This window comes from Zonotrichia albicollis, chromosome 5 (assembly GCF_047830755.1).
Source record: "Zonotrichia albicollis isolate bZonAlb1 chromosome 5, bZonAlb1.hap1, whole genome shotgun sequence".
In the NCBI taxonomy this organism is placed as follows: domain Eukaryota; kingdom Metazoa; phylum Chordata; class Aves; order Passeriformes; family Passerellidae; genus Zonotrichia; species Zonotrichia albicollis.
This window is the reverse complement of record NC_133823.1, coordinates 72,209,241-72,223,366: the sequence shown is the minus strand read 5'-3', so window position 1 is coordinate 72,223,366 and position 14,126 is coordinate 72,209,241. Positions and strand designations below refer to the sequence as shown.

General features: G+C 39.5%; 1 protein-coding gene across 2 annotated transcripts in view; it reads left to right on the top strand.

Moving 5' to 3' along the window:
• The window catches only part of LOC102073780 (bifunctional heparan sulfate N-deacetylase/N-sulfotransferase 3), a 53,402-nt gene extending 40,934 nt beyond the window's left edge, over nt 1-12,468 (top strand). For both annotated transcript variants that reach the window (XM_074542067.1, XM_074542068.1), the window contains exons 8-14: nt 1,406-1,502; nt 2,368-2,491; nt 5,312-5,486; nt 5,845-6,015; nt 7,059-7,168; nt 7,614-7,716; nt 8,897-12,468. In XM_074542067.1, coding sequence (XP_074398168.1) covers nt 1,406-1,502; nt 2,368-2,491; nt 5,312-5,486; nt 5,845-6,015; nt 7,059-7,168; nt 7,614-7,716; nt 8,897-9,016 — 900 coding nt within the window. In that variant the 3' untranslated portion in view covers nt 9,017-12,468. The remainder of the gene's footprint in view (nt 1-1,405; nt 1,503-2,367; nt 2,492-5,311; nt 5,487-5,844; nt 6,016-7,058; nt 7,169-7,613; nt 7,717-8,896) is intronic.
• Nucleotides 12,469-14,126: the final 1,658 nt, after the last annotated feature.

The window sequence follows — 14,126 nt, the reverse complement described above, 5'->3', positions numbered from 1 at the left end:
TTAAAGGCCATGTAATTATTATGCGTTGGGATGTGCAATTAAAATTATCTTTAATTTTAAATTAGTAAAGATTAATAATAATAATTATTAAAATTATCTTTTAATTTGTTTTATTTGTGACACTACTTGCCTTTAAAAATGTGGGGAAAAGCAGGCAAGTCCATGTTGTGTTATTTCTCTTCTCCTTTTGGAACTAACAGGATTAAAGCATTTGACAGGCAGATTTATGTGCATCTTCTAGCAGTTAAAGAAATGAGTTTTTCTCCAAGTATGTAAGGAGAAGAGGGCATCCAAGAAGAGAAAATAGCATTAAGACCATGGATACCCTAATTAGCCAGGTGGAAGTAGATGAGATAATCAGAAGTTATTTACAGTAGGCTGGGAGCTGCCCAAGGAAGAAGTTTGCCAGGAAGCTGTAGATACCTGAGTCCTGACAGTGATAATATTAAACCAAATAAAATCTTATTAAGGTGGCTTGGTGGAAATACTCTAAGGAGCAAACTTTACTAAATCAAACATTAAAATGTATGTAAGCTTGCTTACTAAAATGTTTTCCAGCGTTGAATATTGAATTGCCAACTTAGGATCTGAGCTTGCAAATTTGTACTTAAATATGCATCTTGGAATTCATGCTGGTTTTGAATAAAACATTGAACCAGAGGGGGAAATGTCAAGGATTTTACATAATACTAAGAATAATTTTTAAAATGGAAATTACCCTGTAGCCAAATTACTTGGAAAATTATAATTACTTAGAATTATAATGATAAGAAAGACATTTTTAAGTTACAGCCACTAAGACTTACTGTATGTGGTGCATTTTGTCCATAATTGATGTGATTTTGAATACAGATATATATTCTTAAGCCTCAGAGGGGTACATGAAGATAATTCTCTTCATCTCAGTGCAATATTGCCAAACAACAGTGTCAAAAATTGTTTGTGAGTAGCATTTCCAGAACAAATTTAAACTGATTCAATTGAAGCAGCAAAGATTAAATATTACTATTAGGTACTGATTTGAAATGGAAGATCAGAATATGTATTGGTGAATAGAAAGCCTTAAATCATAATCAACTTACTCTTTTAGTTTTAAAATGCAGCATATATAGTGTGGTAGCTGTTACAGGAATGGGTCAACTATATATGTGTAGGATATATTTCTTCAACATGCTTCTTAAAAAAAATTCCAGAATCTTAAGCGAAACAGGTTTTGACCTGGTTACATTGGAAATCCCATTCAGAGTCACTGGAATAGTTCTGGAATGCATTGGTTTTCAGTCATAAGGAAAAATAATAATTCCTGGTAAGAATATTTGTACATGGTTGAAAAATAGGTAATTTATATATGAACCTTTTCAGATGTGATTACCAATGAAATTCTGAGTATTCTTCTCTGTTGCAGAACCCCTGTGATGACAAACGGCACAAAGATATCTGGTCTAAGGAAAAAACCTGTGATCGGTTACCAAAATTCTTGGTTGTAGGACCCCAGAAAACTGGTGAGATTTTCTTTTATCCCAACAGGATAGGCTGGGTGTAAGTTCAGATACATAAAACAATTCATCACTGCTGACTCAGGCTGCTCTGTAGAGATCTTGATCATCCAACAGCATTTTGTTGTTTTTGGATACCATGCAAATATAGCTTAAATCATGTAAATTATGGCAGCAGTCAGTACACATTGAAAATGCAGGGTTCAGGTGTGTGTCAGGTTTTTTGTGTGTGTGATTTATGTCAAAATGAGTAAACTTGAATAAAGAGGTGAACAAGACAGACAAGCTCTTGTCAAAGTGGAAGAAGGAAAAGGACAGGACAGAGACATCTTTCAGATGGGTTGGATTCTGAATTGCAAGTTCTTGTGTGTGTCTTGTTCATAGAATATTATTTCTTGGCATTTTTTTTTCCAAGTCAAGAAGTTCCTAATGGGCAGTTTTAATTACAAGATTGCACTGGTCTATAAATTTACTCAATGGTTATTTTTCTTATCTGTAATCAGGAAATTGCAAAATTCCTTTTATCTTCACCAATCCCCAAAAGCAAATGAATGCAGGATTTTAAAAACTTATCTTTGTGACAGTCTCATATACATAAATCATTATTTTTTGAAACACTATTATTTTAAGTTGGAAAAACAGATTTCAACACTGGTACCCCAGTTGTCTGTATTAACTAATTACAGTTATTTAAATGTCCTAATTCTAAAAGCTCAGAGAAAGTGCAGGATCTTAGGTGACATAAATCAACATCCCCTCAGTGAATTGAAATGGAAAAAGCTGATTTAGTCCTATCTGCAGCTATGATCCCCCCAAAAATGTGTGTGTGTATATTTTTATTTTAAATCTTGGACTTTTATCCTATTTGCAGGTACTACAGCCTTGTATTTGTTCCTGATCATGCATCCTTCCATCATTAGTAACTCCCCCAGCCCAAAAACCTTTGAGGAGGTACAGTTCTTTAATAGAAATAACTACCACAGGGGGATTGATTGGTAAGATGGGTTATTAGTATAAATATAAAAGTTTATATATTGTGAACAATAGAAAAATGACATTACTGTTGGTAATGGTAACTGTGCATATATGAAGTGAGATAAGAAATAACCTTCAGTATCCTTCTGAAATGAGAAGCAAATGCAAGTGAATAATGATCTTACTACAGAATATCTTAAATGCACTAACTTTTGTGAGGCTTTCTTGTAAATATCTAGATATTATGTGCAGAGCAGTAACAAAATAATGTATTTCTTGTTACACATGCCTTTGAAAGTGGGACAGTAATGGTTGGTAGTTGGATATATGGACACAAAAGTTATGTTCCTGCTGAAAATCTCATTTCTTAGGAGGAAAACAAAGATGCTATCAGGAAGGGCATTTCTTCCTTTAAACAGAATATAGCAGTAGCAATAATGTAAATAATAAAAAATGGGGGCAGGAAAAGCCTCTCAAAATGCTCTTTAAAGATGGGGTAATGAGGAGAACAGGTCTGTGTGGCTCAGTGATGGTGCTGAGACAGAGTCTGTGTCCCTGCTGCCACACTCCTGTGGCTCCCTGGGCACAGCTGCACCTGAAGGTCACTCCTGGTTCCTCTGGTTTCCCCAATGCTGCACTGTAAAGCACTGCAGCACTAAAGCTGCTGACATGCTGTAGCAGCTGGGGAGCACCAGGGAAGGGTTATTGATTTCTTGTCTTGTTTCTTTATTTTGCCCCCACTTTAAGGGAGAATACTTTTATTGCCTTTGACTCTGAATTCATCCATGAAATGAGCAGGGTGAAGGCTGTTGTGTGCTCTCAGTGCAGACACATCAGATGCAGTTTGTTTGGCACACAGCTCGTGTTCCCAGAGGTGTGATTGCTGCGGCACATTGTCACTGGGAAGGGTGCTGAGTCAGCTCTTGTGCCAGTGGAGAGGTGCAGGGTGAAGGAAGGAGTGAGTGGCACTGGGAAATGGCTGCTGAGGCTTTGGCAGCCAGTGAGGAGGACGTGCAGGCGAGGCAGAGCAGCCCAAGTACAGCGGGCCCGTTCCTCCACACAATCGGTGTTTTCATGTTGCTGGAAAGCTGCTGTGCTGCTTCTCCCTGTCCTCCTGCCTTATCCTCTTCCCTAAGGTGCAGGTGCAATGTGGCTGCCACACACACGTCAGATTACCTTCACCTGAACGTGGCACTGGGAGTAAAGCTCACAGTGGGCAGCTGTCTAAACCAGGCACAGCCCTCGGGCAGGTTCTCACCACAGCACCCACTCTGTGCCCCACCACCCCTGCCAAGTGCCAGATCCTCAGAACTCCCTCTTGGTGTTAGGTTTGCATTCTGACTGCCAGGCAGACCTCTCAGACCACCTAGTCTGATAGTGTGCTTCAATGATAGCTTGTAATGAGCTTCTTTGGAATTAGATACAAGGGCTCTCCTCATTAGTCCATTAATTAGCTGGGATTCCTGCAAGAATCACAAATAGCAATCAGTTCAGTTTGGTTTAGTTGTGGAGATAGGGCTTTGTCCCTGAGCTGCCTCTTAGTCTTTGTCCAGGGCTGGATTTAGAGCAGGGCCAGCTACAGAAGCAGAAGAGGATTCTTTTAGCCCTCAGAACCTCAGCATTGCCCTTTTGAAAGCTGGGTAGGTGTAAATTGCAGGCTTCCAACAGACAAGGCAGAATAGTAAGATAAGAACTGACTGATAACAACTTCTTGCTGTCATTTAAATGCAGAAGTCTAAACTTCTAAGAAGTTCTTAAAAAACTTCTAAGGAGTTCTAAGAAGTCTAAATTCCTATGTCTGGACTTCTTAGAAGTCTAAACCATCCTGCATTTCTTTATGTAAGCTTTGTTACAGGTTTCTTGGACAAGTTTCCCTAAAGCCTTCTTGGCTTCATCATTCTCATCAAATCAGCCCTAACACTTCTGGGAAATAAAAGTCCATTGACTTCAGTGGTTACAATTTCAAAGCCAACAAGAGCCCATCATTTGTATTGGAAGTAGCTCATCTGTATTAACAGAGCAAAGTCTAAGCACTGGAGGAAATCTGTCCTTGAGCATGGTCTTCAGAAGAGGCTGTTTAAATAACATTTAAACATTAAACATTCAAACATTTATTTTCTCAATACAGGTTAACTGAAAAGTCAAGAGGGCCAAAATTTTTTATTTATTGTTTTCCCCAACAATAACAAGAAGTGATCTGAGGGCCAGGGATAGAGAAGTCCTTAGATGACAAAGCAATTGCAGGAATTTAACTACAGCTTCATAACAGATGAGGAAAACTCACAAAAAGCCCTAAAACAACTACAACCCAAATTTCCCCCAAAATGTGACTCACAGAAAAATAAATGAATTCTGTCACTGCTCAGAAACTTTTACCTGATGAAGCTGTGGGGGATTGTTTCAGTGCATCATCTTCCCATATAAACAGCCTCTTCTCAGTGAAAGCATCTGATTGATACTAAGTAGCTTTTTCTTACAGTATTTCAGTTCAGTTGGTGTCAGCAAAAGGCCAAATTTGGAAAACTCAATTTATACTTTAGACTTCAGCAGTTTGTTCTGACTGAAAAGTGAGAACTCGTGAATTTTAAATACATAAATACTGTAACATTTTTATCCAGTTAAAAAAATAGCTGTAATGTCTAGTTACATTTAGTGAGAGGAAGCTAGTACTGAGTAAAATATGATGAAAGATACAATGTAAGCTTTGGTTTGCCTTTTTTTTTTTTTTTTTTTGCATTTAGGCTTTTATTTTAATTGAGTATAGAATAAAGTATGCTTAACAGATTCATCAGCCTTTGTGTGACTTTTAAGTAATTCTGAGGACGATATTGCTTTCCCAGGTACATGGATTTCTTTCCAACTCCTTCTAATGTCACCACTGACTTCCTGTTTGAGAAAAGTGCCAACTATTTCCATTCTGAGGAAGCTCCCAGGAGAGCTGCTTCCCTCATCCCCAAGGCCAAGATCATCACCATCCTCATTGACCCGTCGGACCGCGCCTACTCCTGGTACCAGGTGAGCCCTTGGGAGGACGTGGGCAGGCTGCAGGCCAGCATCCACCCTGAATCCTCTCAGATACATCCCTGTACTCACTGACCATCTGTGATCACCCATGGGCTGAGATAGCTGCCATATTTTAAGGGTTAAACCAGTAACCACTTCTTCAAGTTATCTATGATGCAAGCATGTAAAAATGATTACTTAATTAATGCAATCAGCACATGCAAAAATAATTATATAGACACAGTTATATAGTTAATGCTCAAAATACAGGATAGGCTAAGAAATTTTTGTCAGTAAGAGCAATGAGTTTTGCCTTGTTTCCCCAGCTTTTGTGGTCTGTGAAGTTGCAGCAATGTCATTTCTTTTCCAGCATCAGCGATCCCATGAAGATCCTGCAGCTCTGAAATTCAGCTTCTATCAGGTGATCACAGCTGGCCCTCGAGCCCCCTCTGAGCTCAGAGCTCTGCAGAAGAGATGCCTGGCACCTGGATGGTATGCTACCCACATTGAGAGATGGCTCACTTACTTCCCACCTTACCAGGTGAACAAGACTCTTGACATCCTCATCCTCTCTCTCTCTATATATATATATGTATGTGTGTGTGTGTGTGTATATATATATATATTTATATATACACTGTCCTTAAAGTTTACCTGTGTAAAAGTCTTGCCTGCTGACTGCTGATGTTGGGGATAATCCTACAAATCATCACTCTCCTTCTGGCCCCGTGTAAGGTCAGGCTTCAAAAGATGCACATCCTAAGCCCCGAGTGTCATGTGATAACAGCAGACCAGGCAGACACTATCACATGATTGCTATCTCCTTGGGGATTTATTTCTGGAATGGAATTTTGTGACATTGGCAGCGTGTCTGGCACTGCTCCCCACCCAACAGCTAGAGGGAGGTTGGCTGCAATCCCAACCTTCTGTTTATCCAGGGCTCTTGTAGCTGAGACAAGTTGGCTGGAGTCTGCACCTTCTGTTTCCCCAGAGTGTGCCAAGGAAGCTCTGATGACTCTAGCTGCTGTTTTTCCCCACATACTCTCTTTTCAGCCAGCCTTGTATATCTCTTCATGAGATACACAATGCTGTAATATCCTGACTCTTGAATGAAATTCTCCTCATTATGTTTTCATTAGCTGTTCTCCACAAGTAACCCATGAATATTGAATAATTTGCATTGTCATGCAGATTTTTGCCAGATTTATGTCCCACAGCGATAGTGAAGAATCAGCCCTGATGGCCTTATGTTTTATCTGGAAAAGTAGTAGCCATTAATATAATTTTTTCTTTGCTGGGCCAGTCTCTCACTTTCCTGACAGTATTTCTTATCTTTCTAGATCCTTCACTGCTATTTCTCTGTTATCACAACAGCTTCCAATGCAGTATCATTTCAGATTTAATTAAAATGCTATTTACCCTGCTTCCAGATCATTAATGATGATGACAATTAAGACTGAGCCCATTATTGTTCCCTGGGGCAGTACTCTTCAAATGGTGGAGCTTTACAGAGGTGGAAGTTGCAGTTGCAAGCCTGAAATAATGAATTTCAATTTGAGCCTCCATTTATTTTGTCTGTTGTAGTTGCTGATTATTGATGGACAGCAGCTGAGAACTGACCCATCTACTGTAATGGATGAAGTACAGAAGTTTCTGGGAGTCTCTCCTCATTATAATTACTCTGAAGCCCTAACGTGAGTTAATCAGTTCATCATATTCACATTCCTAAAATCCCAGCTAGCCTGTAAGTCAGCTCACTGCAGAACAAAGCCCTTCACAGTTCCTTGAGCTATCAGCAGGGTGGATTGTTCAGAACACAGTTTGGGGTTACATTTTCTGTGCATCATTCACTGAGCCGCTTGGCTGTTATGGAAGTAGAGCAGCACAGACAAAGTGCTGCTTTGTAAGAATTGCATATGAATTTTGCCATGGATCAAAATGAATTTTACTTCCATAAGTGGAGCATGAAATGCTGATATGCAGAAACAGAAAGCAAACAGAATAATTTCTCTTTATTTTTGGCATTAGCTGAAAAACAGATTCAGGTATATCAGTCAGGAATGTAGCATTCACTCTGTTGGATTCTGACTCCTAGATTTGATTATACACAAATTTTACAGTGCACAATGTTTGTTTCAGGTTCGATTCTCATAAAGGATTCTGGTGTCAGCTCTTGGAAGAAGGAAAAACCAAGTGTCTTGGAAAGAGCAAAGGCAGAAAATACCCTCCTATGGATTCTGAGGTAAAGCATGCTGGTCATTGGCATTGTACAGGAATTCGGGACATGACACATGCAAAATCATGAGAAGGGAGAAAAGACAAAATTAAGTAGGAGTTACTTGTTTGGCTACCTTTCCTGACAAAGGAAATGTTTTAGATGGCTGTGAGCTGCCTAGACGTTCAGTTCTTTATTTCAGAGATGGAGATGAAGTCATTAAAAAACAACAGCAACAAAAACCCCCCACAAATTCTAAAACTTGGCACCCCTTAGAAAACTAAATGCTGCTCCTGAAGTCCTGTCCCTTTTACCTTATGGACTTAAGCAGCAGAAGTTTCACAGTGCAAGTTTCTATCATGTGTTATCCCTTGTCTATGAGCCTAGTTAGACTGTGACATAGAATGCAGGCTCTCCTGTAATCCAGTTTTAAGAGAGGTTAAGTTCTGTTTCTATGAATTTTAAAAATTAAAATTAATTTATTAATTAATTTTTAAAATTAAAATTTTAAAAAATTGTCCCCAGACAAATGCTCAAATGGGGAAATTTCAGTCAGATGAAATGCTGCAGTCTGTACCCAAGGGCAGGTCAGTCTCCCATTCTAGCTCTAATTTCCATGTTGATTCTGTCTTGCATTGCCATTTCATTTGACCTGGCTAAAATGCAGATAAAACCTGCAGTTTGAACAGCAGCAAGAATTAATGTACCCAGGACTTTTTCCTCACAGTACTTAGACTATAAATAACTTCACATCAGTAGAGTCATACAGATACAAAACCATTGGGTGAAAAGGATTTTGGTCAGAGGTAAGACAAGACTCTGTTTGTGCAAACTCTTGTCTTTTTCAACTCTAAATGATTCTCAAAATGGAGGTTGCTAAGTGATACAAGTCTACATACATAGATATTTTAGTAGCTGTTATTTCAATCACACTGTAATGTAAATATTCCATCTCCAAATGTACAAGACTAAGAGTAGAATTCAGTTCTGCTTTGACTTGGGTGTTCATTTTGAACAACCTTTGTTTCCCTTGAAATGACCTTTCAGAGTTCAGCTCCTTGCATGCAGTAGATAGCACAAAACAATATAAATTGCTTTAAAGGAAGTAGAGTTTTCACACAGGTGGAACCAACTTTGGAACCTCAAACTCACAGCAACTGCAGTACAGTGTTTTATTAAATAAAACCTCTCCTTTTGTATCCCTCAGTGCAGGGCTTTTCTGTCGAGCTACTACAGAGATCACAATGTGGAACTGTCAAAACTCCTCCACAGACTGGGACAGCCCCTGCCATCGTGGCTGAGACAGGAACTACAGAAAGTGAGATAGCATTGGAAAAGAGCTTTTTGAAATCTCCTTCCACACTTCAGCTGTCATACCTGAACTTTCTAGTGGCTACCAGAAGGTCTTGTAAGATATACCTCTTCAAAAAAGTGTAAAGGATAGAAATTATTTCCATATGCTGGCATGTGGATTGTAAAAATACATGTGTTCCTTAGAGCTCTGGTGGGCCAAATCTTTCTCATAAACATTTCTGGGCCTGTGGACTTGTGGACTACTGTGCACATATGTGGGAGTTACTTACAGCTGGTATAAACATCAGAGATACATGACCTGTGTGATTTCACAGTAAATATTCACATTTTTATACATCAGTTTTAAAGTATTGTGTCTCATGTAGGTTTTGTAGCCCTTTGTTTTGGACCACTGGCAGTTTTTCTTAGGATTTGATTATTGTGTTGCATAGGATAAGATAATGACATGTAGCACAAAATGCCCAGAGTACTTCTGCCTTGGGAATCAGCTTGCTAATGCCCACAGTGTGTGCAGACACTGGGGAGCAGTACAGTTACCACCTGTCATTGAGCTGAGCATGGCAACAAATGCACCCAGCAACATCTGCAATCCACAGGTGTAGAAAGAAAACTGCAAAGAAGCCAAAACCAGATGATATCTGTTAACAGCAAACCCTCACAGTGCAGGAAGGGCCCTTTGTTCAAATGTCTGATTTTGTACTGACCAAGATGTGAATTATCTGAGCAGAAATTGGATTGCAGTGTGAAGCACACACGTTGCAGTGTTAGACTTCAACAGTTGTGACCCAAACTGGAGCAGTGCAAGGAAGAGGCTTTCACCCCTGGTTCTGTGAGCAGCCAGGTCCAAGCATTGCACTCTGGGCTCTGAGTCACTGAAATGAATTAAAAACTTACAAAAAGCAGCAACAGATCCTTACTTTAATTGCCTTAATTTGCACCACTATTTTTTCTTTAATTTATTTGTAAGCTTAAACTATGCTTTTCCCCCCTCAACCTCATAAAAATTGTAGCATCTTTCTGCTACCTTTAGATGACATCAGCTGCAAAAATTACCAGACTTCCAGATGAAAATACCAGTTCTGTTCCCAGATACATTAAACATGTTTGTTATTAAATATTAGGAATAAGCTTTAGAGGGGACAAAAATAAACACTGTGTGTAGTCATGGTAAAAAATTACACTCAAATCATGGGAAAAGACAAATGTCTACCCTTGCAGGCAGATATTTGTGATAGGTCTCAACAACACATCTCTCAATGCATCAGTTTAGATGTGAGATAAAGTCTGATCAATAGTGCTTAGCAGTTGAGAAAGATAATTGGAAACTTCAGCTAAGTGTGGCCTTAATGCTGCTCACAGAATTTTGGCTCTGAGTGTTTCTAAAGGCATGAAGGGTTAGTGAAAACAAAAAGAACCCCAGTATTAAAATGCAAGGCTTTTTACAGGAGCTCTGTAATGTTTTAATAATTTGTTTCAGGGTGAATATTTTAAAATGTGCATCAGATGGTGGAAAAACTTCTATGTCTCAGTGCTGTTTTACGACATTTATGTAATCATGCAATTTAACTTTCAAGGTAATGGAATGGAAACCAGTCTGGTATTCCCTAAATAGAAAACAGATGTTGAGATCCTTACTGTACCTCTAACTGGTAATCTTTATTATTTATTGATTTTTGTCTATGTAATATGTGGTTTTGATAGGCCTGTAAAGAAAAAAACCTAGACAGATTCAGATTTGCTGTATATAACAATATTCTTTACACAGCACATTTTTGCTAAGGGAATATGCATGATTAAGGATGAGGACCTACTAGAGTAGACATTTTTTAAGATGAACATTTCTATTATTTATTAGAATGAGAATTTCATTTCACTTTAAATATTCAGTCATATGGATTTGTCTCAAAAGCTGACTTGTCTTAAAGTACTTCTTCTTTGATAAAGGAAACATTCTGGATTCTGAACATCTGTGAAAGCAAAAGCTCTGCATGCTATGGATTGCTCATGCATCCTGCAAGCATCCACATAGATTTGTTATAGTTCAGTTGAATAACTGGAGAAAATACCTGGGGTTTTCATCCTGTCATGATTGATTTTACTCTTGATACAACCTGCTGTAACATCACTCAAATGTTTTAAAAATGCAGGGATTGCACAAAGCTCCTTTTGTGCATTGCTGCCTCAGTTCTCCATGTTCTTCAATGAAACAGTGTTATAAAATCGAGGAAAATGGGACAAACCGTGGGCACTGTCAAGGGCCTGGTGTTTTCAGGGTGAGAACACAGACTGAGTGCCTCCTACATGCAGGAGGAGGAATGGCCTTCAGCATCATTCCTAGTTCATTCTTTGTTTTAAAGAATTCCCTCTCTGTCTTCTTGCCCTGGGAAAGCAAGGCCCTGACAGATGGAGCATGAGTGGGCAGTCAAGGACAGGGTGGTGACATTGGTCACGTTGTCCCCTGGGGAATTGTACAGCCCATCTGTGGTCACCATGAGGTACTGGCACAATAAATCCTCCACATGCACGGCCTCGGCCTTGGCTGGATTATTAGTTGGTTGTAAAAGGATGGTATGAAGCCATGGGGGGTTTTAATTCCAGAACTGTTCTGTTGAAATGTGTTCTTCCATTTAACAGGAGCCTTTAAAAAGCACGTGTAACATGCAGCCAGCTTGGTGGAGGAGGAGGAGGAGGCTGAGCACAGCATGCAGCCAGCAGCTGGGTGTGTGTCAGGGGATGCACCCGAGCACAGGGGAGCAACCTGCTCACACCACACAAGTTACCTGACAGAGTGTAACCTCTTCTGTTCACTGCTTACCTGCAATCAGTGTTTGATTCCCAGAAGTACACCATCAGTATTAATTCTCTTAAAAAAGCAGTTTTGTTACAACAAATTTGTTTGCTAGTCCAAGTCAGATGTTTCCTTGTGGCTGGAAACACAGCCGTGGTTCCTGTTCCCCCAGAAGGTAACTGCACAAGCGATGATTTCTTTAACAACTGCTTGATTTTGTGAGTTTCATCTTCATTTTCATAAACATGATTCTGAAATTTGCTTTATGTGGGTATCGGTGCCATTAAAAACTGATGTTTGGTTCTGAGCAGATATTGACCATTTGGGGGTGTAAACACAGAGCCTGATCAGAAATCACCTAATTATTTGAGCTAACATTCCTGAGAATACTGTGACATTTTCCCAGTTCTACTTGTGCAGAAAGAATGAGTTTGGATGATTTGCAGACTATCTTGTACAGAATATCCTTTTTCATTGCTTAAAAATGTGAAACTTCCTCAGGAAGAAATTAAATAGATATTTCAATGTTTATAGATGTAATACTCTTGTCATTCACATTGAATGAAAATTGCTGGAAACATGTTTCTCAGAGTTTTTTTTTTAAATAAAAAATAGATATTATTCTGATAGTGGCATGGTATTTGAAGTGCAACAATAAACTCTGATAAGAAAATGTAGTGCTGTGTGGAAGTGACTTTCATGTTCACAAAGTTGTCCTTTTCCAGGTTGGTTAGCAGCCATTGCAGCTTGATGCTGAGCTCTAACACGGTCCAGCAGCACAGGAGCAGCATGAGATGTTTTCAGAAATGAAAAGTACTGCTTACTCTTGCTGTGAGTGAATATTGCTGCTTTATGCAGCTGCTTGTTTTACTGCCTTTGCTTCCTGCTTACTTTTTATTTCTTGTGCCAGCACTTGCTAATGCGCTGGAGAAACATCTCCAGAGTTTGCTTTTTTTAAGATAACAAGGAAAATGTATTCAAATCATTTGCCTTGGGGATTCAATAGTTGTGCCAATGCATCAGCCTACACAGACATGAGAAAAGCTTTCTTTGGAGAAACTTAGAAGATGGTATGAATGTCCAAAGGAAAATTCACTGTTATCAACAAATTCAGAACAGAACACAAAATTGTACTGATCTAGCTGGGTAAAATCTGCTTAGGGGAGTGTGGGAGATACGAAACCTGCATTAACAAAATACTGCATTCGTTACAGAGAAATGATGCAACTTAAAATTAGGAAGTTCTAAGCTTTGTGTATAATATCCATCTCTGTGAGGTCTTATAAAACCAGTAAAGTAGTAATAAGAAAAGGGGAAAGATCCTTGCTACAAAATAATTATAGCTTTTTGGCCTCTGTCTTTATATACTTTCATATAATATTTCTTTTCAGTTCTTCCAGCCCACCAATTCCTAGAGCTCAAAGGCAAAAGATGGTTTTTTTACTTTTTTTTTTTTTTGGTCTCTCCGTTTGACATGGATGGAGAAAGCACAATGGTCGGCAAATGGCAAATCCCAGGAGCAGGGAAGTGATCAAGGTGAAACCAAGGGCCAGGGAAACCTGAGTTGAGGAGGAGGAATTCAGATCAAGTAAAGGTGATCATCTTCCTTGGACTGAGGATGACTAGTAATAGTTCAATAAGCTGCTGTGGTGTGAAAGTTACAGTAATTAGGGGAGATTTAGATTTCACATTAGGAAGCATTTCTTTATGAGAAGGTGTTCACACTGGAACAGGCTCCCTGGAGCGGTAGTTGATGCCTTGTCAGTGTTTAAAAATCATTTGGAAAATGCCTTTAACAGCAGGCTTTAACTTTTGGTCGGCCCTGAGGTGTTTGGCATTTGGACTAATGATCCTTGTTAGGTGGCTCCCAAGTGGAATATTCTGTTCTATCTTGTTGTAACTCCAAATTGAGGTGTGGACATTTGGCCAGCGTGCAGTTGCTTACATAGACTGGAAAAGTAATCTGTGTTCACCTAGAGGGATGACTTCATTTTTCTAGCACATCTTTCACGACCTCTGATTTTTCTATTAGTCCATGGTTTTCAAGTACCGAGCAGTGTTATTGTAACATTTAAGGCCACCTGGTGACTGGACCAAGCATACACGCACGTGTATCTACACAGACCAAGCCGCATCGCTGTCTCAAACCAGCTGAAGGTCTCTGTTTGCTTTTGGAGAATGCCTTAACCCCTTCCCCCGCGGGGATGCGGCTCGGTATATTCGGGAAGGAGCGGGAATCAAAAGGCGAGAGGCTCGATCCCATTTCCCTCCGCGCCTTCCCCTGCGGCCGAGCCAATGCGCGTGCGCTCCGTGGCCTCGCCCATCGCCGTAAGCC